Raw genomic sequence first — 25,751 nt, 5'->3', positions numbered from 1 at the left:
TAAAGATAAGAAAATATAGATCATATTTATTGTCATCGCATACAGAAAAATTTGTTGGCAGCAGCACTTCAAACAAAAAAAGGGTATTAAACACAATTTTCATAAAGTCCACATTTAGAAATTAAAATGCTTTTTTAAAATTTTGTTTTCAGCTGAAAACATGACAGCAAATCATCCACAAAAAAAAAAAAGATTTTCCACCAGCAAAAAGTGGAAAATCATTATAATTGAACAAAAGACCTTAAAAAAATCAGTCTGTATTCTATAAAACAATTTAATGTGTTTCACTGAGTCAAAATAAATGAACTTTCAAACAAATATTTTGCTTTATTGAAGATGACTTTAATGTAAGATTAAAAAAAATAGCAAATCAAAAACATGAACAATGTATTGTAAAAAAAAAAAAAAAAACAGGAAAGCATTTAAAGCTTAAATATTTTTAAACCCTACAGTTATTACACATTCTGAAGATAGGCTGAGCTTTTTAAAATTTGGACCAACAAGCACAGAGTTGTTAAAATAAAATTTACCACATAAATAAATTGAGAACAATTACACTTTTATGGCTTTTTTTCATCGTGATAGATGAGCTTTCCAAAGAAAACTGTTATTATTCAGGCTGAAAACAAACACAGCAAACCTTTGACTTGTAAAGTTACAAGTAAAACCCAACCTCAACTACTGTGCGCTGTTGTTGTCTGACTGAAACTGCTCTGGTGGGGTTCTTTTGTTCCTGTGTGTACACGAAGGCAAAGCAATCATCGGTTTCTGAGTGACTCTGAATGTTAGGCAAACAGAAAAACCAGGAAAAGATGTGCAAGAGATGCTCGTCAGGCCCATTAAAAGGCAGAATGTCACAGAGGTGAGTGAAAGAGAAGAGAAAGGAACTGCTCTGAAACCTCCGAAAACTTTAACGGAGAGGCAGGGAGACCAAACTTTTGTGTTTTTAAAGTGAAAATAGGTCTGATGTGCTGGGCAGTTCTGCACATGCTGGTCCTGTTGACACTCTGCTGTCAGCCTTCTGTTGAGAATGATGTGGGGGTTGCAGCTTCCTGTCCGCAGCACCAGAGGGCATTTCAAGGGTCCTGCTTTGAGCTTGTGGGTCAGCAGCTCCCTTTTCACAGAGCTGAAGATTGGTGTGAGGAGAGGGGAGGACACCTCGCTTACATCAAAGATAAAGAAACTCAAAATTTCCTCGAGAGACACCTGGACCCTCAAAAGGACATGTGGCTTGGACTGGCACAGTCTGGAACCCCAAAACCGCAATTTTCTGTGAATGAGGAAGGTAAACAGAACTCTACCAGCCGCTGCGTCATCAATGGTTTTTCTGAAGATTCATTAACTATCCTGCTCTAGGACAACATAAATCAGTTGGGTTTGAAGTCCTTAAAGAACATCAACTTTGACTTCATGTGTCTCACTAGAGGAAAATATTAGATTTTATATCTGTACCCAGATCAAAGTGTTCAAAGAATCTAGCAAATCCAATATTTAATTTCAAAATAATGTTCAAAAATATGTTTTTCCTGGATGAATTCACTTACAAGCCACCTTGAGTGTTGTGCAAACTCACCCTCAACAAGTTCTAAGTTTAGTTTGCACATTTTAAAACTGAATTAATTCATGTTCATTTACTAAATTAAGTGTTTAAAAATGTATATTCATTCTAGTGTAATATGACAATAAGTCCATGAATTCTGTCTTTGTGTTGCAGTAGCGATTTAGCCTATAAAGATTATTTAAATTTGTTTATCTATTTCTTTATTTCATTACGTGAACTTTAATTTTGCAGAATTAGTGTAGAAGGCGGTTTTATTTACATATTTGTCCTGCTTTATTCATCTGAAAAAAGTCAAATAAGTCTGATAACTTAGAAAATCTGCATAGCAATACCATTTTTTTTTAATTTAGGTTATTATGAGACTGGTCTTCCTCTTTGTGTTTGAGCTCAAAACCTGCACAGATAAAATCTGTGCTGGTATTTTCCCATACCTGTATTTAGTATGGTCTGGGAGAATAGTTAGAAGGAAGAAAATGCATTAAGGTGCAATATTGCTCCTTATCCTCTGCAGTACTTGCAAACCAGCAACCAACAGCAGCATGTTCAAAGACCTTAAAATATGCAAAGTGTCTTCAAAAACAGGAATAAATCCATTAGTATCGCGTTGAACCATGGAGCCTTAGTATATACTGTGGCCTACAAATCTTAAATTCCAGATGTTTTCTGGGAAATAAAACCGATTTTCCCCCCCTAAAACATTCATCCATATCGCCCTAAAAGAAAAATAATATTCCAAGAACTGATCCAGGGAGACTGGTGCTCACTTTAGCTTTAGAGAAGGCATCGCTGTTGTTTTCCCAGAAACTTAACTCTCCTGACGAATGGGGTCAATTTAAATCATCTCCGAAAATAAACATCTATTGTCTCTGTCAAAATGCACCAGCCATTCTTATTGTATTCAAGAAAGGTTCTCATTCCTGAATACAGCAAATTTTCTTTTTTCAAACGTTTTTATCCTTTTTAATCTTAGAACTGAAATAGAGAACTTCTACAGGACTTACAACCTTCACTTTTTTGCATGTTCATCAACACTTTGCTTCATCGTCAGGTCCTCCTCTCTCTTGGTTGGACGGTTCACCTCTCACCTTCTCCAAGTGGCAGAGCAGCCCTCAGCCAGATGCAGCTTGTGGATTCATGCTTAGACTCTCAGGCTTTCACTGGAAAGCCACAAAAGACTGCAACAAAAGCATGCATTTCATCTGCCAGTTTGGTATGGATTATGAGTCAAGCTTTGAGCAAAGCTGCATACTGAATCACTCTTTAACCTCCACTTGAAGGTGTTGTTCTTCTTTTTCTCAGAACCTGGAAGAAGAATCACATGTTTGGGTCACAACACCACTCTGCAGTGCGGGTCTGGTCAAGTGTTAATGATAGACGGGGCTGTCTTTGGTCGCGACAACATTCATTACTGTCGACCCGGGTTCCACACACCAACATTCACACAGGACAGGCGCAGCCGGGTGAATGTGGCGGCCTCCATTAAAGGTAAAACATAATCTGTCTGGTTCAAATAAATTAATTCTTAAATGGCCGTTAATGTTTGTCCCTGCATTTTACGTCAGACAGGCTAAAACCGATCTTATCTGTGTAACAATTATAGCTTCTCATTTAGCCAGCCAAGCTCAAAAATGGAAAAACAAACAGCAATTTAATGCCTCTTAAAAGGTTCCGGATAGATGCAAACAGGAAATTCAATCCATCATTGAATGTAGTGTTTGCTCTCCTTATCACAAATAACATATTGTCCCATGCCGGATATGTTTGAAAGGAGTAATGGACCGTTAGGACATTTCCAGAAGAAAACCTTTGTTGCATAAAAGCCTCATACTTAAAATACATGAATGATACCCATCTACTCATTTAAAATATTGACTCATGCATGCAACCGATGACAGAGGAAGAATATCTATGAATTCATCTTCCCGCTTTCCTCAGTTGTGAAGCATCTTCATATTTCATCCTTTGTCAGGGAAGATAAATACATTTCACTTAATGTTTGCACAAGAGAAAAACACTCAATACTTCTATCAACAATGCCTGGGGTAAATCAATAACAAGCTTCTGTGTGACCAGCTGAAAACATTTCATTCAGCTGGGCTACAGTAGAATAAAGACGACATTAAGGATAGAGATGGACAGCAGGAACATCGCTCTTAATGTTGATCTAATATTCTGTACCAGAGGTCTGCAACCTTCACAACCCAAAGAGACGTTTTTACCAAATAAAACTTGTGTGGATCTGCAACTATCACAACAGTTATATTACAAAACAACTTATAATTTTACATACATAGCTACTCTAGGACATTTTGTGTCATTTTAAAAGAACCAACATGTAACTTAAAGTAAATATTAAAGTAAAATTTAGCAAGAAAAGGTTGAAGTTTTTTTTCAGAAATGGAAATGGAAGTAGATTCCAATCTGCCGATAACGAAAAACATGTAAAACCATATTATCTGTGGTACTTTTAGTGTCATTCTTTGTGTAAATTAATTATAAATATGACATAATAAAGCTGCTGAATGTAACTGCATTTGAGCCATTGTAGAACCGTATCTTTCAGATCTCAGACAAATAAAAAAAAAGCTGCAAAAGCTATTTTTGATTTTGCAGCTATCAAAGTAGCTGTAAACTACTGTGCAAAATTGTATAGATTTCTTATGTTTTTTCTTCAATACAACCACAAGCTTTATTTGTGCATTTCATTGATATTTTGTGCTATAGATCGTAGCAATATTGTGATGTGGCTGGAGAAAGTAACCAGACTTTTGTTTTTTTTTTCCAAATTGAATTCCAAAAAATTTTGGCGTTCATTTCATATTCAGCCTCCTTTAAGCTTGTATGGCTAAATAAAATCCTGTACTGCCAAATAAATTTAGAAATAATTAATAATCAAACCCTGTGTATATGTACTTTAATCCCTGTAGAATCCCAGCTATTCTTTGAAGGTTAATGAAAAATATTTTAAATGAAAGCATGAGCCAGTGTTGGAAGAATCCTGTCAACATCCAGACCTCAACCTAACCTAGAGTTTGTGGGAAGATTTACAGTTTATCTTCACTGATATTCGTCATACAGTGTGACTCACGTCTGTAGCTGTAATTGCATTTAAAATTGGGTGATTTCGGAGGGCTTAATAAATGTACATGACACAATATCAGACTTTATAAAACAAATGCAAAAAGCCATGCACCATTTTCTAGCACATTATGATTATGCATGACTTTTGTTGCTCCATTAAATGAAACCCCAATTAAAAACATTTCCCTTTGTAGCTGAAACATGACAAAATGTGGAACAAGTTGAAGAGGTTAGCATTTTAGTTGTGCTATTGTCTGATTTAATTACTTTTCTATTTCTTTCAAACTCATCCTTTTCAAATAATTATCTCAACAACTTTGGTAAGATTAAAAATCTGAGAAACCCAGAATAACTGGACTGCAGTGTTTCTGAGCCACAACGATTTTACAACTTATTTAAATGACATACGTAATAGTTTAATTTTTATTCAGCCCACCATGTCGGCAAGCGTATTTCTTAATAATTACAGATTGGAGACTAAAATTAACTTAATGTCTTGTGCAGCAGGCTTCTCATGAACCTGTCAGATTTCAAGACATTTTCTCCATTATTTTTTAACCTTTCTTTGTGTGTGACAGTAAATAGCATCTGGAGCTTTTTGTGTGTTTCCCAGCTCATTGTGAAGAACATCAAATCTGCAGAATCAGTGAAGTCATGGGCTCATTTGATGACCTTTGCCCTGAGCAGAAGAGCTACCTGACTGTGGACTATCACTGCAAGGATGGTAGGACCCTGTAATATCCAACTCTGGCAGGGTTTCCAGTTTTAAACCTCTTTGTTGTATAAGTATTTCCAAGACTAATGTATTCTGAGGTCTAGAAAATAAGACTGAAATAGATAAAGCTGCATTTTATTTATTTTTATTTTTCAGATCATTCATGTTCATTGTCAGTCCAGCTGATTTGCAAACTTTCCAACTCCTTAGAGACCCCTGCTGGCCTGGAATGAAATTCTGTTTGGAGTTTCAGAAATTCCTTGACTCACTCTGATTATGTCCGAAAAGTGCAACAAAATACATTTAACTGGGATGAAACTGTTTAAAATTAGAATCATGCCGCTGCTTTCAGATGATCAAATCTTTTAGTTTGACTTTTCAGTGGAGTTAGAATATGTGAGACCTTTGTTCACGTCCTCCACAGCTTCAGTATTCACTTCAGACAGCTGGCGTTGTGTCATGCTCTTTTAAACAGAACGTCTCAGTTACACCTAAAGTTTCATGGAATATTTAAACGTCTTTCCTCCTTTTTTCTTTGGTGATGCAAAAAGATTGAAGTGATGAAATACCTTTTACTGTCTTACACTAAAGCAGAGCATTTGGTATTTTACACAGACATTTTGTACTTAATGTGAAAAACCAAAAAACTTTAAGTACAACGATTGTTTTACTGTAAAATTTTACTGTAAAATTACTGTAAAATATGCTTTTCCTTATAAAATAAAACATATCAGGATGAATCAGATCCTACATGTCTTTTAAATATTGGTGTTTAGTTTCTGCCTCTGAGCCCTTTATGCCAATTTGTATATTTGTTTAAATCTTCAGTAATCACATTGTCAGTGCCGATCGTGGCTGCTGTTTATGATGACATCACCATTAAAATCAAATGTCATGTCCAAGCATCGTGGGAAAACTGTAAGTTACAGACTGGAGATGGACACATTTTTCATCTGCATGGTCTTTATGGGTAAGTAATGAAACCTTTCACTACGGACAACTGAGCACAAATGTTCAGTGTTAATGGGATTATCCTTCATGTATATTTGATACTTTTTGATTTCTTTACTCAAAATCATCTACCCAGAAAATCTCCTCAGTGTTCCAGTTTGCTTCAACCACCAGCTTGTATAGTCAAAGTACAGCTGTCAGCATTTCCCTCTGTCAGTTCATCTTGTTTTTCTTTTCACTCTCGCCAGAGATTTTATGCAAATATGTTTATCTATTGTTCTGCTTGTCTGAATTTAGCATAAATCTAATGAAAATGAATACACTTTTAGACTCCACTTCAAAGGAGACAAACGTTCTTCTTATTTCTCTAAGTGGTCCAGGATTATTGAGATTTCCCTGCATGTTTATTCAGTTTATTTGATAGTGTGTTCAGTATTTATTGCTAATCATTGTCAGATGAACAAGTGAAAACATTAAACATTGAACCAACTTGAGTTTAATTAACAATCAACTTGTTGGAAAACTTAATAAAACATTTGATTATGGTTTTAGTTGTCACCAAACATGAAAACATGTCCTGCACTTTAATATTTATTTCATATTGTGAGATACAGTTATAGTAGTTTAATTTATGTTCACTTTTTAATTTAAAATAAAGCACTTTGAATTACCTCGTGTTTGATTGGTGCTCCACAAATAAATGTTTTGTTTCAGTAACGAAGTAGAGTATTATTAGTTTAGGTTTACTCATTTTACCCATGTAAAGCAGGAGATCAATAGCTTTTATAATAACAAAGAAGTGAACACATCTTTAAAAAGTCTGATTTGCATCTTTAGTACTTTTTTCATCATATATAATTTGAATTCGTTTTGTTCCCCCAAAAGGCTAAAAGCCCACACCAAAGTCTCTCCTTTCTTCTGCCTGTGAATGTGTGAATTTTCTCAGGTTGAGGAGCCGTGTCGAACATAAATACAGCCATCCTGGTACATTTGTTGTGGCGCTTGAATGCACCGACAGTGAAAGAAACATTACAGCCCAGGAGATAATTACCGTCGAAGAGCCTGTTGCAGAGATTGGTGTCATCAGATGCTTTGCTGGAAACGTGTCTTTTTATGAAATCGACTGCAGAGCCCTGCATGGAGGAGCGTTTCACATTCAAATACAAGTAAAAGCAGGTAGGAAAGAAGGTGAAAAAAATAAAACATCTGTCATCTTGTCTAATTTGACGTTTCTACTTGAGATATAGGAGGGTTTTTTTTTTTTTTTAGCCATTATGTATTTCCCAGTGTATGTTTTATTTTAAACTGTTGGTCATTGTGAATGTATTTTTCCCATTTTCAGGAACAAATGTCGCCTACAGAATACAAATCGATGACAGACTGCTAGCCGGCTTACATGCTATACGAGGAAATATTCCCCACAACGTCACTTTGAGCCCAGAAGCGGTGAAACAGCTCAGCCCTGGCTGTCACAAGCTCACTCTCTACGCATCCAACTTGGTGACTTTTCCAGAAGTTTCTTCATACCTTCAGGTACATCAGTGATAAATGTGCTTATGCTTGTACTGTTGGGTTTTTTTTTTCATAATTTTGCAATCAACACCCTGGTTTTTTAAATTACAGTCCTAATTGAGGTATTAGAGTTTTAATTAAATTTTTTGTTAATATAATGTGTTCTTTATTGATCCCTATTGGGGGGATAAAAACAGGCAAATGACAGGTAACAAAATAGCACAAACTTGCTGCTAAAAGAATATAAATTGATTGCTTTGATTGTTGAATCAAATCAGCCTGTCGGTGGCAAATCTGCAAACTCACCATGGATCCATAACCACACATGAATTTCATCAGTGTTATAATTTTAACAAACCCTCAGTTTAGATTTCTGCACTTAAATCCTGTGGTGTTCATCATCTCAACAGTAATTCTTTAACATATTTAAGTTTAATCCTTATTTTTTAAGCTGATCTGAATTTCTCTTAATTTTTAGATGGTAATCTGTGTGTTTGGTTTCCCTGGATTATAAGTATGACAGAGAGGTGTAAGTCTTCTAGTGTCTGGCTATGAGGATGGGCTCGAGTTCACCCGAGTGAGTCGGTAAAGGAGGGGAAAAATATTCAAAACATTACAGTTAAAGATGCATCACAGAGTCTAATGAGACATATCAAGCATTTGGGAGTTTTATTTTGGTGTGTTGATATGGTGGAAGATTTAATTTAGGCTAGATTAAAAAAAAAACTATGTATATAGGTTGCCACTGGTTTGGTTGCACCACTGGCAATGTTAAGTATGGTGGAGGATCTATCATTCTGTGGGCCTGCTACTTCTCCAAAAACCCTGGCAATTATGTTAGTCCGTGTGGAATCATGCACTCTTTGAAATATCAAAATATATCAGTGCAGAACCAATAACAAGAATGAATTACCAGGCATAAAATCAACCTTGTGAAAACAAAATGTTTTGTTCTTGCAAAACATTTTATTCCACTAAATAATTAGGTTAAATTAAATTTTATGAATAGTAATTAAATTTGTGTGGGTTTTCTTTTTCGTGTTAATTACAGTTTTTTTCCAAATTGAACATTGGACATTGAGGCAGCTGTTTTTAAATACGTCTTGATTTACATTTACAACCCTTACATTTCTTCCACTAACTCTTCGGTTTTGATTTCTTTCTAAAACGATTAAGATTCTGAGACAGAATCCTAATTGTTAGTGTTGAGTGCCTTATTGGCAAACTGTGTACATATTTCCTTTGCAGTTAATTTAAATCCTTGTTTTACTGCTGAGAAAATGTGAACATAATGAAATAATTAGATTTGTAATTCTACACATGCTTCAGGTCTGTGTCTGGGAAGAGCTCGCCGGGCTTCAGGCCAGCCTGCTGAGAGAGACAGATGATTGTTCTGGTTCTGCATGCATTACTCTTGAAGTTTCACTTGACCGCGGAGAACCTGTCCTGCTCCTGATCTCACTGACTGGAGAAAATGGGACATTTTCTGAAACTAGAGAAATGAGTACAACAAGGGACATTTTTCAGATCAGTCACCCAATTCAAGGTAGGTAAAAAAGGGAAGGCTCCCAGAGGGAAAAGCTGAGCCAAATATGAATTTACTGGTAATGATTTTGGGGATGTTTTATAGGATCTGTCCAGGTGAAGATTAAAGCGTGGAATGCTTTTTCATGTCTGGAGGTGGAAGTGCTTGGCTCCCGTGATGAAAACTCAATGATGGATCTGAACAGTCCTCATGACTTGTTGATCTTTCACAAGAAAATGGTAATTTACTTTACAACAGACAGTTTTTAGTATTTGGAAACATTCAGGGTAATCGGTAAATGTGCATCTTGTGTTTACTTTCAGAGGAAAAGGAATACGCAAGTTGCAGATTACACAGTGAAAATCATTGCAACTCCTTCGAATTCAGTGAATCAGACAAATGCAACAATTACACTTTCTTCAAGTGATCCTAGTTTGGCAAACCCACAGACCACTGTTTCGTGGACATGCAGTAAGATTTTTGTTTTGTAGTTTTATATTACTTCTGAAAGGAATGCTAGGAATCAAAACAAGTACATAGATTTGTTTGCACAAATGCATGCATATGAAAACCAAAGGTATCTTGTTTTAATTTTGTATGTGTTAGCTACTAAATATTGTTAATAAACTCATGTATTTCCAACTCAGATTAAAATTAGGTTAAAACTGGCAGAAGAAGAAGAAGTAGAAGAAGGGAAAAACGTTAGGGTAGTGTTACCTTTTGACTCACTATTAAAATATTAAGATATTATTGAAATATTGATCTCACATAAAAACCTAATTAATAACTGGTTGTACCACCAATCAGCCTTTTCACTCCTTCTACATATTGAGTTTTTTGCCAGCACAAACCAGCTGTTTAAGATCATACTGCAGCTTCCCACTTGGATAGAAGTTCCAACTTTGACTAGGCCACTTTATTTATTTATTTATTTATTTATTTATTTATTTATTTAGATGAGTTGCATAGAGGTGAATTTGCTGCATAACTCGAGTCTTTGAATTTAAGGTAACTAAGAAATGGCCGTACATTCTCCTGCACGATGCAGTCGCCAAAAAAAAAAGAAAAAAAGAAAAAAGAAAATAGTTTTCCTTTTGCCATTTTAGTTCACAGAATATTTTCCCCCAAAATCTTTGAAATCCTCTGAATGTTTTTTGACACATGAAATGGAGCTGCACTCTTTTTGACTTATGGAATTATTACATGAATACATTTGTTGAACAATCCTTTGTTTAATTAGTTTAAATCTGCTCAGGTTATTAATAATTTGTGGCTTAAGTCTCTAATGATATGACTTTTCTTTACAGGTAAAAACTGTAAATGTGAACCAGAATCCAAATATTTTACACAAAACATTCCAGGACATTGTCTGCCAGATCCTTTAAGCTTCTATAAATACACATTAAAGTTTAAGGTGAAAAGTAATATGAGAGAGAAATCCATTTGCATCACCCTCAACCCAGCTTTAGACGAATCGGATCGAGTGAGGTACTGGAACTAAGAAAAAAATCTATGTTTATTTGCTGTAAAAGTATTTAATTTTATTATTATTATTATTATTATTATTATTACATTTGTATAGGAACATATTTAGACAGATGTAAAGTAAACAACAGATTGTATTGATTTTTGCACAGTGCTCAGAATAGCATCATAGATTTTAATTCATTTCCAAAAACCCCCCCAAAGTTAAGTCAATGACCAAAAACAACAACTTTGTTGAGGTAAATAAAAATATGTTTTAAGTTAAAGAATTACATTTTGAATTTGCAAAATAAATCCCTTACACAGATTAAAAAGGTTTGGGACAATGCAAAAGTTAAGTGCTGGAACAACAAAAAATATCTGAAAGACTTTTTTTATTTCTGCTCTTTTTATTGAAATATTGCTTCACCTGACAAATTTAAGTGAATAATTTTTTTGTTACCTCAGTGATCATTGGCATTATTAGTATCCCAAAACACCAGGGGCTTAGGCCAGGCAAGAATTTTTTATTTCTTAGATTTCTCAGACAATTGGCTCCTTATCAGCAAATTATTAATTTATTTTATTATTCAAAATTTTTAAGAAATCTTTTTTTTTAAATAATGCACTTTTGCTTGTGCTTTTCCCACCATGGCTTTCTTTTTTTTATCTCCTGCTCCCAAAAAGAAGCTTAAAGCATTTGTTTCCATAAATGATAACAAAAGCAGTTATATTCCCCTTATTGACACAAGTATAAGACACGGAGCAACAAATTACAAATTAGATTTTTTTTTTTCCTTTTTTCCTTTTCAGTCATTATCTGGTTATTGTAATAACTAGATAATTGTGGAGAGGTTATATAGAAAGCAGCAAATCAAATAATTTTGTTTTTAGGTTAAAATTATAATGACCTTTTAGTCATGTTTTTTAAATAATTTTTTTTTTAAATATTTTACATAGCATATGAAAATATATAGGAGCTTAGGGTTAAGGGCATCCATGTTAATTATTCTGATCTTTCATTTCACAGCTTCACTTGCATTGATAATTGTAGCCCAGCGTCGCAATCCAAAGACACAAAAGTTAAAATGAAGTGCAGTTCTTGTTTAAATTATACATGGTTTGTTGAGGAGACAAAAGTCTACCAGGACTGGCCAGTAAGTCTCATAAATTATGCATGAGTGGTTCCAAATTTGTGAGGAGTTAAAAAAAATAATATCCACTGACTAAACAAATGACAATGTTCATTTCTTCACAGAAAGAGACGAGGGACTGCTACAATGATGCAAATCAAATTCCTCTGGTTGAAAAACAGGACAATGCAACAGAATATCTCATTAAGAAAAATTATATTAAGGAAGCATCAAAAAGGCACAAGAATATCACTGTTGTGTTCATTTATTCAGGTGTGCATTTTTTTTACTCTTTAATTTTTGTCCTACAAAGAGTTTCTGGTCATGCTGAATCATCAGAAATATTTGCTAAACCTTTGAGAGTGAATACAATTTTAACAGAAGGCTGTTTGGCTTTCAAACTCAAGAAGAATGTACCCACTGTTCGGTGGTGATGCCATCATGATCACAAAGCAGATTTAATAATACAGAATGAATACTGTCAATTTCTATCATTTCACTTTAGACTGTGTATTACAAGGAGATGGATAAAAGGTTTGATGCAGAAACTCACCTGAAATCTGATAGTTTGCATACCAGTTAAAACCATAGTTTGCAAAAAGGATCTAAATTATGTAATTGTTCAATGGTATCAGTCAGGATAAGGGTACATATAAAAGAGTAGCAGAAAGAAACAAGTTTTAATTATGAAATTTTCTTCTTTCCAAAGTGGATGAGGAACTATTATACAAAACCTATATCATATGGGTAGCACCATCTGCATATGTTCCTGATCCAAGCAGTGACCCAGGAACAACAGAGGCTAACATGTCAACCTGGAGCCCTGCAGCAACACCAACTGCAACTCCTCCAGGAGCAACTCCTTCAGCTGCAACTCATTCAACTACAACTTCTTCAGCAGCAACTCCTTCAGCTGCAACTCATTCAACTGCAACTTCTTCAGCAGCAACTCCTTCAACTGCAACTCCTTCAGCTTCACCTGCTGCCACACCTACCACTATGGCTGCTCTTACATCTCATAGTGCATCAACTTCAAGACCAACCACTGAGGTTTCTGAAAGCCTCTCATGCACTATATCACCATCAACTGGAACTGTACTTGATCCTTTCAGCATAATCTGCACCAGTGCCCAGCTTTGTTCAAACTGTCAGTACTGTTTTCAGGCAGAGGGTAGGTAATTCCAGACTATTGTATTATCTATCTTTAACTTGATTACACATTTTGTTTTAATTTATGTCAATCATCACCAGTTTCTACTTTATTTTTTTTCTAATTTTGTCAGAAAAGTATCTGTTGTGCAGTAAAACTGGAGACGTCAGGGTTCTGTACCTTCCTGTCGGGGACAGCAGCACTGAAAACAAATTCCTCATAACAGCAACTGCAAAAAACAGCAGCTATGAAGTTAGCACCACTCTAACCGCACAGGTTTGTGAAAGACAGAATGCAGGTGGTGAAAAGAAACCTTAATGAAATTACCTTTCTTTTTTAAAAATAAATAATTAAATGTATTTATTTAAATGTAAAATAAAGTCAATTATAAATCTATAATAAATATTTTTATTTTTTTATGTTAAAACTTTTTGAATGTTTAAAATTATGTAGAAATAAATAATTTATTTAAATAATGTGTGAATAAATATTTGTTTAAATAGAAAAAATAGATATTTATCTATTTAAATGAATTAGTTTTTATTTATTATCATTTTATTTAAATTTATCATTAACAAATGAAAATAAATGTATTCATGACAAATACATTTATTTAAATAAATTTATTTAGTTAATTCATATTTAATAGTAAAAATTAATTATTTAATGGAGGATTTAATAATTTTACAATACATTTAATACATTTCATGATATATTTATTTATTGAACATATCATTAATTACATCAGGAGCCATGAAAGGAAAAATACACACTGAAATAATAAAATGTTTAAGTAAAAGTTATCTTTAGGACATTTTATTACTTAAATTTTAAAAGGGTAGATTTAATTATTTAATGGGATATTAAAATTTCATATTATATTTCATTATTTTGCTGTAAATGTAATTATTTAATGATGATTTTAAATAATTTTATGACACATTAAAGCCGTTGATGGGAGATTTACAAATATGTATTTTATGGTATAGTTATTTCTTTAATTTTGACCCTCCCACCCCCATAACCCGCCTTACGTTTGACCTGATTGAGTTAATTCATTATTTACAGGTTTTGGATGCTGCTGCTGACTTGTGCTCAGTGGACGGTCTGGACTCAGTGGTACTGAAAGCTGTGGATAAGCTGGAGAGTGAAGGTCTACTGTCAGCCGTTTCTATTGGAGAACTTTTTAACTCGGTGGCTGAAAAGCTAAACAGCAAAACTGATGGATCAGAAAAAGAAGCTCGACAAGAGGTAAAGTCTCCATAAGGATTTGTGTTAGTCAGATTTATGTTGACATTTTTCTAATGTCCAAATTAACGCTCATCATGAAAACGGAGATATATGAAGGTTGATATTTCTCTGATTTTCTCTGGTCTGCAGGAATATTTTGACACATCAAAATGTGTTAATGTCTTTCAATAAAACGCAGCTGAGCGGGTAATAAACCATAATTCTGTTTATAGTGGTGATAAAACAAATCGTACCAAACTTTACTCTCTCAGAGAGTTTTACAGACACATTAAGTAGCAATCATGGTGAAACTGTTAAAGCATTTTTTGTGCTTTTTTTTTGTCAGAAGCTTTCAATAATTTACGCCCCAATTTCTTTAGATGAAAGGTGTATTCCAAAAATATAACATATGGAAATGTATTTAATTGATTGTCTCAGTTTTGAAAGGTGAAACGTGAAGTGTTACATGTGAATTGTTGACTTTTGTGATTTTCTCCTAGAGTTTACTGATTCTCTGTTGTTCAGTCCAGTTTATTGAACTAAACTAAGTTTATTGAAGCACACCAATACTGTGGCCATTAAAGCAGTTAATGATACTTTAGGACAGTGTTTTTCAACCACTGTTCCGCGGTACACTAGTGTGCCGTGAGTGATCGTCAGGTGTGCCGTGGAAATTATTCAATTTCACCTGTGGTACCGTATTTTCCGGACTATAAGCTGCTACTTTTTTCCTAAACTTTGAACCATGCGGATTGTAGCCCGGTGCGGCTTTTCTGTGTATTTTTCTTCAACCACCAGGGGGCTCTCTAGCAGAAAGTGAATCATTAGAAGTCAAAATTGTAGATCAAAGAAGAACGCGTTAATTTTCATTTAGAACAACTACATGCTAGCAGCAGGCACGACGGAGAAATGTTTTCAAACTCATATGATGCAGCTTTTAAGTTGAGGGCTGTTGAGCTGCCATTACAGGAGGGAAATAAAGCCGCTGCACTTAAGCTCGGCGTGAACGAAACCATGGTTAGTAGTGGCTAGAGGCGTAATCATGTAATTTCCCTACCACTAGATGGCAGTAGGTACAGAGCATTTTACATTAAAACAAGAGAATTAGTGATGCATGAATGTTACAGGTAGCGGTGAGAGCATTGAATCTAGCAAGACTGTGACGACAGTGATGGAAAAGACAGTGAAGCTCAGCAGTAGTTGGAAAGAACATGGGTCCATTTCCCACAACATGTCTGTGTGAAGTGAGCTTCTCAAGCCTGGATACTATAAAAACTAAAACCAGAGAGAGACTGAGAGCTGTTGAGGAAGAGCTTTGTCTTTCTTCAATCAGCTGTTTTCATCCAAACATGCACAGGTTTCACACTAGATGGGTAAAATATACAGATATTGACATTTTGTACATGCAAATCTTCATATTGTAACAGTGAATATGAAGTGAAATCTTTCCCAAATATTATTGCTTCTTTCAGAATAAGAATTATTTTCTATATTCCGGCTAAAAGAATGCTTGTGAAATAGTTTGTAGAACACTTTGAAGTTTTCTACAACTTCTTTAAATTTAAGACCACAGTGTTGTGGCCCTGTTCAGGTGTATTTTTTGAAGTGGACATGTTACGTGCAATTTGAAATAAGAAATGTAAAATGTGATAAAAATACATTTTTGTGTTTATTTGATTCCTATTCAAGACACTTTGACAAGAATGACTATATATGTAATATAGGTGACTACAGAGTATCTTTGTTTACATTTTTGGTTGGTGGTGTGCCTCGAGATTTTTTCAATTAAAACAGTGTACCTTCGCTCAAAAAAGGTTGAAAATCACTGCTTTAGGGAGTGTGGGCAGGTGCCAAGAACTGCTGGGAAAAGAAATCTGCATCTTTGTTAAACTTGTTAACAAAGGGAAGCAGGAAGATTTCAAAAATGTTGTTTTGTAAGACATTTGCTGTGAATTGCCACCATATAAATTAACTCAATAAGCATGCCTCTTGCTTTTTTAGCGCTTCTCCCAAATACGTGTGCATATCTTTAACTGTGTGTTTATCTCATGTAATACCATTTTTATTTTCTAAATGCATAACTTATGGGTTTCAAAGCTCAGGCAGAAGATGCTGGACTTGATGATTGGACTAGTGAACGAGTCTCCAACACAAACTCCAGAAGAAACTCAGGTGGTAGCCAGAGGACTTACTTCTCTCATTCAGAAAGACGATGAACTCAGCTTGTCTGCACAGGTAATGAAGCATTTTATTGTTTCAGAAAAATAATATGAACCACAATTAAAAGAACCATTGCTGTACTCTTGATGCACAGCAGAGTTTTTCTGTAAGGTGGCAGGGTTAGTTTGGCATCCCCTACCTGGCAGATGGTAGCTTTGGCCATGATCATCAGTAAGATGTTTCATTAGACAAACCATGAAAAGTTAAATCCTGCAGATTAGCTTGAGGTCTTCAAAGGTTATGCAGGTCAAACTGAAGGACATGAAATATGTAAGTTATTTCTCACATGTTGGCAGAATGATTTGTGGTTTAAATTGTGGCTGTTTTCAATGACTTACTAATAATATTTGGATGATTTGAGGTTAGAAGGTGGATTTGAAGGAATGTGAAGGTCAAGCTGCTACTGCATACTGCTCTGGTTGAAAACACTAAACCAGAAGTGCAGTTCTGGAGAGCTACTCAAGATGCAGCTTTCAGACATGGACTTTACTGTTCAAGTGTTCTTTAAAGCCATTAAAGTAATGTTTTAGAAAAGGAAATAAGTGGAAAATGTTACTTTTACAATGTCCTTCTTATCAATAAATTAAGCTAGAAAACAGAAAAATTATAAATGTTACATGTTTCCTGTTAGTTCGTTGAGTAAAATTAAAGCACACCATAATGCCTGGTCTGGATGGTTTATGTTTTAATTTTAAAACCTCGGGGAGCAATGTAAGAACAAGCAGTCTCAGAAATACTGACTTTTCCTGCTTCACATTCTTGCAGACATTAAAAACAACAGAAACAGATTTACCAATCTGTCACATAGTGCTGCAAATATTTCAGTAATAAAGTAATACCATTTTAAAATCTAAACTTAAACAGTTTGGTGTATTTCATCACCTACCATAACATGTAGCATAATGAGTTTCTCCTCTGTCAACGATCCTCTTTCATTACATTACTGCAAATAGAGGTGATGTAACACAGTGTTGAAAATGTCTGGGCTGTTTTTATTTAAGTGGAGGTGTGATAGTTGGAGTAGTTTGCACTGTTTTGTACAGAAATTACTTAGAATTTTAATTTAACTTTAATAGTTTAGATTAGATTACTTATTATTCTTATGATACACAAGAATGCAGATAAAATAGGGCCATACTAATTATAAAAATTAACGACACAATCAATTAAATTTGATCAGAATAAGCTTTGGACCCCAGTCTGATTGCAGTTCACTGAGTTGATATCTTTCTACAGATTAATGCCGCCACATTGTTTGCCAACCTCAGCTTATCTGTCCTGGATATGAATGTGAGCACAGCTGAAGACAAAGACAATGTTATCATCGCTGCAAGCATCATTGTGGAAGGAGTGGGCGTGATTTTGGAGTATTCTTCCAACGTGAGTCATCAACTTGAAAGCCCACGCAGTGGGGATTAACATCTCCCTGGCAGATTTCATAAACACGTCTGTGGATGCATTTTAATTATTAAAGTGGCTACTATTGTTGGTCATTTCTGAAAAATCGGTTCAGAAAATACTGTCTGGTCTCAGTGGTCGATGTTTTTCAGTATTACTCAGTTTTGGTGAACCTCATAAACTAATATGTTGATTAATCTTTTACAGAAAAATATCTCTGACGCCTTGCTTGCTGCTCTGAGCATCATACAGAGCACTTTGTTGAAAACAATGACGGTTAATGAAGGTCCAATTATAATACAACAACCTCATATCAGTTTGTTCGTCAATCGGTATGTTTGACTTTAACTCTAAACTCTGAGACATATATTTTTCAAAGGGGGTTTTTATGCAAAATTGACTTTTTTGTAATGTTATTGTAGTGTTGCTTTGACTCATTTATACATGTTTGAGAAATCCTTGATTATTTACCCAAAGCTCTGTCTTGGAGCGGCAGTTTCCAGCTGAGATTGTATCCCACAGAGCTCCCATACATCACTCAGCTCCTCCAGACTAGCGGCAGCAGCAATTAGCAAACACCTAGTGGAACTGCAAAACCGCGGAGCTCATCAAACGAACTACCCCTCACTTCAACGCTTCAAAAAATGGCATCATTGAAGAGCATGTTATGATGATGTGCTGAAGATGGAAAGCGCAGAAGCTTCTTAAAAAGAAGCAGAGGCCAATGTCAAGGCATCAAATTGCAAAGTTAAATTTCTAAGTACTGTTTGACATAGTTTGTTACTTAAAGGTGTTATAAAATGGGACTACGTACTTGGTAACATTCAGTCATTGTGAAATTTCATCTTCAAATACATAAACCGGTTTGTGGTGCAACACAAGAATGTTGAAAAATGTTCAACTTTTGTCGCTCCTCGTGTTTCGAGCCCATTAATCGAATGAAGTCATTTTATTTTACCATGACTCTAGATTTGATGCGTCTTCTGATCTTATCCTGCAGAGTAAAACCTGAGATTTTACACAAAGAGTCCATCAGTGCTAATTTAAGTTCTCAGCCCACGTTTTCGCTGCCACAACTCCCATCTGACATGTTTCTGTCAGATGAACCAGTGGATGTCCGGGTAAGCTAAAATCATTGTTTCATGTGAAATCAGAGTGCAGCCAATAGCAAGTGTCTTCCAGACGCTGTGCGTGTTTGATCAAAGAGGTCTTCAATTTTCTAACGTGTCTTTCTTTAAATGAGATTTAACCCTGGTTTGTTCTTTCAAATACAACAACAGATGCTGAGTTTAGATAAAAACCCCTTTTCTTGGAACGAGAAAGGAAACATTAGTGGACTGATAGGTGGTCTGTCCTTCACAAGAGAAGATGGATCCGGTATCCCTGTGGAGAACTTAAGTGAAGATATTGAGGTCAGTGTTGCAGCACTGCAGCATCGGGGAATTGTTCGAAACTGTGATTACCTTTTAAAATACAAACCTTACTGAGAGGACTTTTGAGATAAATCAAATCAAATCCGAACTTTCTCACTCCTAATTTGACTCCATATACATACTTTTTGTTAACTGAGCTTCATCAACTTAGCATTTCAGCGAGTGCACTGTGCTGTCATGTCAAAGTAATAATGGTTGCTACATCTTTTTGGCACTTCTAAAGGAAAAGTCGTTTTATTTTTCAATCTCTTTGCAAGTGTTTTACTCTCTCTGAAGTGCTCCCCTGGAAAATTCCCATTTTAGAACCCAATAGGTTTACATCCTTCTGATTTCAAAACTAAAACATTCTAGCTTTTGGTGGAAACACTCAAACCAAGCACATCAGATTAGGTTTTACAAGTGATTCATGTGAAGCATAAGGATACAAACATGGAGCATTTTTGCCTTCTGGTAATGAAGTATTGCCAGAAGTTATATTGTATTACTTATTGTTAACAAAACAAATGTTTTATTATGACATTGATGAATTGTAATTGAAGTTTCTGAACCCCAAACCAAAATGTATTGCTAGGATTGTTGTTGTTTTTTAAATTTTTTTCACTGTTAGTTGAATGAGGTAGTTCAATGAGAGCACATTAGTGTAATAGAAAATGTGAATAAATGCACCCCAACACTAGCCATTCTTACTTCTTATTGTAGTTGATCCCCTGAAATAATCTATTCACGATATGCTGTTTTAAGAGCAGTATTTGTGCTTGTAGGGCTTCTATTTTAGTCACAGCCACACAATCTTCAACTAAAAAATGCACTGAAGAGCAAATTCAAAAGGAGAAAATTCCCTTCAAAGCAAAAGCAAGCAATTTTCCACGCTGTAGGTGGTAAGGGTGAGTTTTTCATAGTAATTTCTGAGTTATCCAGAGATTTTTTTTATTATTCTTCTCTGTAAAATGCAAATTTGGGTAATATAGCTCAGCACCAAATTTTATTTACCAGAATGAAATGAGTTTTGTGTTTAAATTGGACAAGAGGGCAGTTTTGATTTTCAACTTTAGTCCATAACATAAAAATAGACTTCTACTTCTACCTGCTTTGCCACCCTGGGTCTGCTGAGAGTCTTGATGTGCAAATTGTGTTGCATGTGTTTCTTACTCCTGTCCAAGGATGTGCTGTTTTAGGGGTCACAAGATCACAAATTATTCATGCAAAAGTGTCAAAAGAAAACGGCGTACATTTTTCTTCCTGTTTAGTTTTTTCCAATCAAAACAGATGAGTACGTATTACTCCACTTGTTATTCTAATCAGAGCCATGGGAATATCTGAAACAAACTATTATGTTTATTTATGATTGCATTGCAGGAGTACACATAATCTGCTCTATTTAAGCTACTTGTGCATAAACAATCATTTGAAATTAATCAAGTAGCAACTTGATAACCTCTAATTAATGTGAATTGAATTTTACATATAATCCTAGCTGAGCATGCTGAACCTAGTAAGAACAGTTTATTTGCCAGTAAAATATTTATATTCTTTCCATCTGTTTTTTGCTTTTGGCTGGTTCCATAGATTCTGTTGCCAAGACCTGCTGGAGAGCAAGTGAACACCTCAGTTTTGGATCTTGGGAACTACAGCACAACAGCCATAGATGTTCCCTCAGCCGACTCCACTCTGCTTTTAAAGGTGCACTTAGATGTTTATGTACTGAACGTTCAATGGACATTTCATTGTGAGTTAAAAGATCACCTCTGCAAATAACCATTTACATACTTTTACAACCCTCACCATAGTAAAGAATAGTGATTTGGCTGAAAAACCTTTCATGATATGCATTTCATATAATTTGATATCAATGATTATTGTAGCTTTTTGTTGTAAATATTTAGAACACTGCCTCACTTGTTCCTCTTTTACCTACAGTTTTCTCTTAAGAGTTAGTTTTCTGCCACCCACAGTGTTTTACTAATTTAAATCTTTTCCTCAAATAATTTTGGGACAATATTTTGATACAAAAAGATTGATTTCATGTTTTAAAGATGGTGCCTTCTGTGGATCCTTTACCCTTCAAACTGTTCCTTGGTTACATGGACTACCCTACTGACACAAATTATGTAGCGATGACAGAGATGCCTCTTCCGGGATCTACTCAAGGTAATAAAAGTTTTCCTCTGTTATATTTCACATCTGATATTTGTGTGATTTACCTGAGCATATGTTTGTGTCCGACGCAGAAGAAAGATACACATGGCTTCTTAGTCCCACGAATTTAAAGGGAAATGCTGGATTGCATTATCTTGTGGTGAGGCCTATTGTTGGTCCAGGTGTGAAATCTATCAATGCCACATTATCTATCACCCCCATTACATCCTCATGCAAGTTTTGGAATGAAACTCTATTGGACTGGAAGGATTCTGGATGCAGAGTAAGTATAATTATTTCTTATTAAGAAGCCGATCTTTTGAACACCATGTTGCTTGCGTTCTTTTGGGATAATGATGTTTGTTTGTTCTTCAAGGTTGGTGTCAATACCACACATTTAGTCACCCAGTGCTTGTGCAACCACCTCACATTTTTTGGCAGCTCTTTCTTTGTAACTCCAAATCTCGTCGACCCTTCACGCACGGCTGAGCTTTTTGCGACCTTTGCTGAGAACCCAGTGGTTGTGTGCTTTGTCGGGGCTCTTTTTGTGACCTACCTCCTCGTGGTTGTGTGGGCACGAAGAAAAGACATCAAGGACACAGTCAAGGTAAAGTCTTTCTCTGCCAACTCCACTTTATGAAAACTTTTATATCTCAAGTCTAGTTTGAGCATCCTGAAATTTAGAATTTTTTCCTGCTCATATGCTGAAGTTAAAGTTATCTGTGTAAGTGATTGCTATTTTACTGATAGGTAAATAAGCTTTTAATAGCAAACAAGCCCAGTTTGACATGAATGAAAGAATGGATGGATGATCAGTTTAGTTACTTTACTCATGTGCAGGTGAAGGGGACGGTGCTGGAGGACAACGACCCCATGGATAATTACCGCTATCTGTTGTGTGTTTGCACTGGACATCGCATAGGAGCCTCCACTTCTTCTCAGGTAGTGAAAATATGAATATGCATTTATTTAGAATAAATGGATCTTGAATACCAATATTTAAAAATCATCTCAAAAATGATCTGGAAACTTGTTTGGAATGTCTCTTAGATAGTTTTGTCTTAGTAATATGCAGAAAATGAAAATAAACAAAAGAACTACAGTCCTATAATCCTGTGACTTGCAGGTTAGTGAATCCATTAAGAATCATTAATGAGTATTTACCAGCAGATATATACAATGGGAATGTGTATTGCTGCAGCATCAGTTAACTTGCTGCTCAAAAAGCATCTCAGTTTTTGCTTTTTCAGTCTGGAAAATTTAATTTGAGGGGATTTGAACAACAGAAATAATAAGGACATGCTTCATCCTTTAAGCCTGTGCTGTCAAAAACTCAGATCACTTTCTAGCAGCTAAACTAGTCGCAGACTCAGAAAGTTTAATCCAAACTAATTATTTAATCTTCAACTCACTTTATAGCATAAAAGCAATCATGTAAACAAGTCGTGATTCAGGTCTCCTTAGCCTTGGCTTCCCAAACATCTGGCCAACATTCTGTCTGTCAGCATCACTTTCATTTCATCTGTCTCCATCTGTGAAACACACCAGAGCATTTCAAAGCTAAACAGACCAGATTCTGCATCAAACACTGGTGGAAATAATAAAAAGGGTAAACATTGACTGAACTTTTGTTTCCGTGTCGGGGGCTCATTTTGTACAAAAATATGTTGACATATTGTTGCTGCTGGAAAAATGTTAACAAGTATTAGCAGCAATTCGCCGAGCATATAATTCTGACTCTCTGGTAAATTAAAAAGATAAATAAATAAATCTTTAACTGAAATAACATTTGAAAACCAAATCCTTAATTTTAGTACATTTAATTAACAAGGTAAACAACGTACAAATATGTAGAGTTGAAACTAGAAGTTCACATAGACTGAATAAAAAAACATGGATTTTTTTTTTCTCATCAAATGTCTTTTGTTTTAGGTCAAATTATTTCTACTCGCTAAATATCACAATAATAAGAGAAAGAAGTTATTTATTAATGTATTCAAAATCAGAAGTTTTTATGTGCAAATAAAGTAATTTTTTTTACAGATAAAGAACCAGAGGATTCTTGTGACGCAGTATTTTGTTTCAGGTTGTAGTCACTCTTCTGGGTGCAGACGGAAACAGTAAGCCTCATCACCTGAGTGATCCAAAGAAACCCGTGTTTGAGCGTGGAGCCGTGGATTTGTTCCTGCTGACTACACCGTCCTCTTTGGGAGAGCTGCAGGGCATCAGACTGTGGCACAACAATTCTGGAAACCATCCTGCTTGGTGAGAAATCACAAAAAAAATGCTTAAAAAACAAAAAAAGGATGAACTAATAAGACCTACTCTGATTACTGTTGTGACAGTATAATAAATATATCATGTACAACAGAGATAACAGTTTTAGATATGAATACATATTTTTAATGACTACATAAAGCAGATTCATTCAGTTCAAATCTCAAAATTTCCACCATCAGGATATAAATGATTAGTCTAATATAACTTTATTCCAACCAGAATAATATACTGAATTGCATACAATATCCACATTTCAAACAAACATGAATAAGCTCCAATCAGTATTCAGAAATTTTTACTTCATTTGTGAAATAAGTAGTTTTGGCAGGCTGTAAGTGTTGAACAACAAACCACTAAAAAGAAAATTTCCAATGGTTACATCTTAAACTTTGACAGTTTGATAACAAAAAGTTTTGTTTGGTTGGATGACCAGAACAACGCTTAGTTTACATTGATATAAGCAACAAAAGTACTGCACTGAATCCAGAACTGTCTGTTTGAAAGCAAAAGATGCACAGTATAGCTGTAAACCTGACAGCAGTCAAAAAGCCTGTGGTAACACTGGAGGAGCTGCACAGATCTACAGCTCAGGGGGGTGAAACTGTTGACCCCCATAAACAGATTGTCCTATTTTTTTAGTCAGACACTGGAAGTGCCATTAATAGAAAGTCCAGTTTAGATAGAAAGCCAATGAGAGGATTATAAACTCTTACTGGTACTAAGACAGATGTTCACCTTCTAAACATAGAACCACAATTACAATGGAATAGTTTGGATCAAAGCATGTTAGAAAGGCTCAAAGTCTAAGTCCAAATCTAATTTATAAAGAGACGAGTAGTAATTCTAGAGTCTGAATACATAACACATGTAACACTGGCATTTGAAATGGCATTTGAAAATCTTGGATTTTCTTCAGTTCACTGCACAATTACACACAGCTTTGTTTTGGTTCATCACATTAATTTCCGCTTAAATTCATTGACTAATGTGATTGTAAACTAAAAGAACTACTCATAGTTTTGGAACGAACTGTACTAGACTATATTTGTTTTAAATGCCAAACTTTAACATCAGGACAGAGAGAAACTTCTTTTGTTCACAAATTGTCACAATTATTGACATATAACTTAATTCTAACAAGTACATGTTGCATATAGAAAAAGAAGCAGAAACAAAGGTAAGAGCAGTATCAGTGTATGGAAAAACCTATTACACTTTCATTACTTCCACAAGAATTGAGTGCCTGATTACTAGCCAGGTGCTGCTTACAAAATATACTTGATTAACTGTTTATCGGTACGTTTTTTTTCCCCTCTGTGAAAGCAGAAGTTGGCAGTATGCCTGGCTTAACCAATAATTGGTGTGTTAGAACGTTACCCAGAAGAAAGTCCAACTGATTCTTGACGGTTGTATGAATAAACTGAATATGTTTGTCTCTCAGAGATCTGATAACTGAAGTTTGGATAAAACAAAGCCAATCAGCTAAAGCACTGAACCAAAGCTATGTCAAATTGACTGAAAGCAAAAATATGTGCAATTACAGCAAGGACATAATGAAGAACTGTTATCCTCACATACTAAAGGGTGAATGCTAAATGTGATTGATTTTCCACAGCAAAATCCTGATTATGACTTTCTTGAAAACAAAGAGCATTCAAGAAAACAACATTTACTTTCCATGTGGAAGTAAACCTGGATGCTAACGGTGAAGCATAGCTTACGATTTTGAAGTTGTTGTCCGAACGGAGCCAGCACAGTAATCACCGAATCCTCATCATTGCCCTCCTTGGTTGTTGATTTTCCTCCCGCTTGTTTGTGCATCTCAGGACGCAGAATAGTGACGTTTGTCGAGTATCAGTGACGTTCAGGATCTGGTCGTTAGGATTCAGATCACGTTTGAGAAGATCGGATTGTATCGGATATCCAAGTGCCCTGGGTCGCATTCGAAAAAATCCGACCTTT

At 35.2% G+C, this 25,751-nt stretch overlaps 1 protein-coding gene across 1 annotated transcript in view; it reads left to right on the top strand.

Annotated features, from left to right (window-relative positions):
- The first annotated feature begins 754 nt into the window (after positions 1-754).
- The window catches only part of LOC106903315 (polycystin-1-like protein 2), a 40,080-nt gene continuing 15,083 nt past the window's right edge, over positions 755-25,751 (top strand). Inside the window, exons 1-27 of the mRNA XM_088002306.1 lie at positions 755-1,285; positions 2,610-2,771; positions 2,861-3,046; positions 5,256-5,366; positions 6,186-6,327; positions 7,255-7,484; positions 7,651-7,841; positions 9,150-9,366; positions 9,451-9,584; positions 9,669-9,816; positions 10,653-10,833; positions 11,840-11,966; positions 12,068-12,215; positions 12,652-13,113; positions 13,226-13,368; positions 14,161-14,343; positions 16,420-16,557; positions 17,779-17,922; positions 18,148-18,272; positions 18,941-19,061; positions 19,221-19,352; positions 20,940-21,053; positions 21,407-21,521; positions 21,602-21,792; positions 21,886-22,116; positions 22,350-22,451; positions 23,596-23,774. Of these exons, the coding sequence (XP_087858432.1) occupies positions 967-1,285; positions 2,610-2,771; positions 2,861-3,046; positions 5,256-5,366; positions 6,186-6,327; positions 7,255-7,484; positions 7,651-7,841; positions 9,150-9,366; positions 9,451-9,584; positions 9,669-9,816; positions 10,653-10,833; positions 11,840-11,966; positions 12,068-12,215; positions 12,652-13,113; positions 13,226-13,368; positions 14,161-14,343; positions 16,420-16,557; positions 17,779-17,922; positions 18,148-18,272; positions 18,941-19,061; positions 19,221-19,352; positions 20,940-21,053; positions 21,407-21,521; positions 21,602-21,792; positions 21,886-22,116; positions 22,350-22,451; positions 23,596-23,774 (4,676 nt within the window). The 5' untranslated portion in view covers positions 755-966. The remainder of the gene's footprint in view (positions 1,286-2,609; positions 2,772-2,860; positions 3,047-5,255; positions 5,367-6,185; positions 6,328-7,254; positions 7,485-7,650; positions 7,842-9,149; positions 9,367-9,450; positions 9,585-9,668; positions 9,817-10,652; positions 10,834-11,839; positions 11,967-12,067; positions 12,216-12,651; positions 13,114-13,225; positions 13,369-14,160; positions 14,344-16,419; positions 16,558-17,778; positions 17,923-18,147; positions 18,273-18,940; positions 19,062-19,220; positions 19,353-20,939; positions 21,054-21,406; positions 21,522-21,601; positions 21,793-21,885; positions 22,117-22,349; positions 22,452-23,595; positions 23,775-25,751) is intronic.

Source organism: Poecilia mexicana, unplaced genomic scaffold (genome assembly GCF_051168715.1).
Source record: "Poecilia mexicana isolate PSO_F unplaced genomic scaffold, ASM5116871v1 scaffold_2, whole genome shotgun sequence".
Classification (NCBI taxonomy): domain Eukaryota; kingdom Metazoa; phylum Chordata; class Actinopteri; order Cyprinodontiformes; family Poeciliidae; genus Poecilia; species Poecilia mexicana.
The sequence above is the reverse complement of the archived record's forward strand: the minus strand, read 5'-3'. Positions and strand labels throughout refer to the sequence as shown.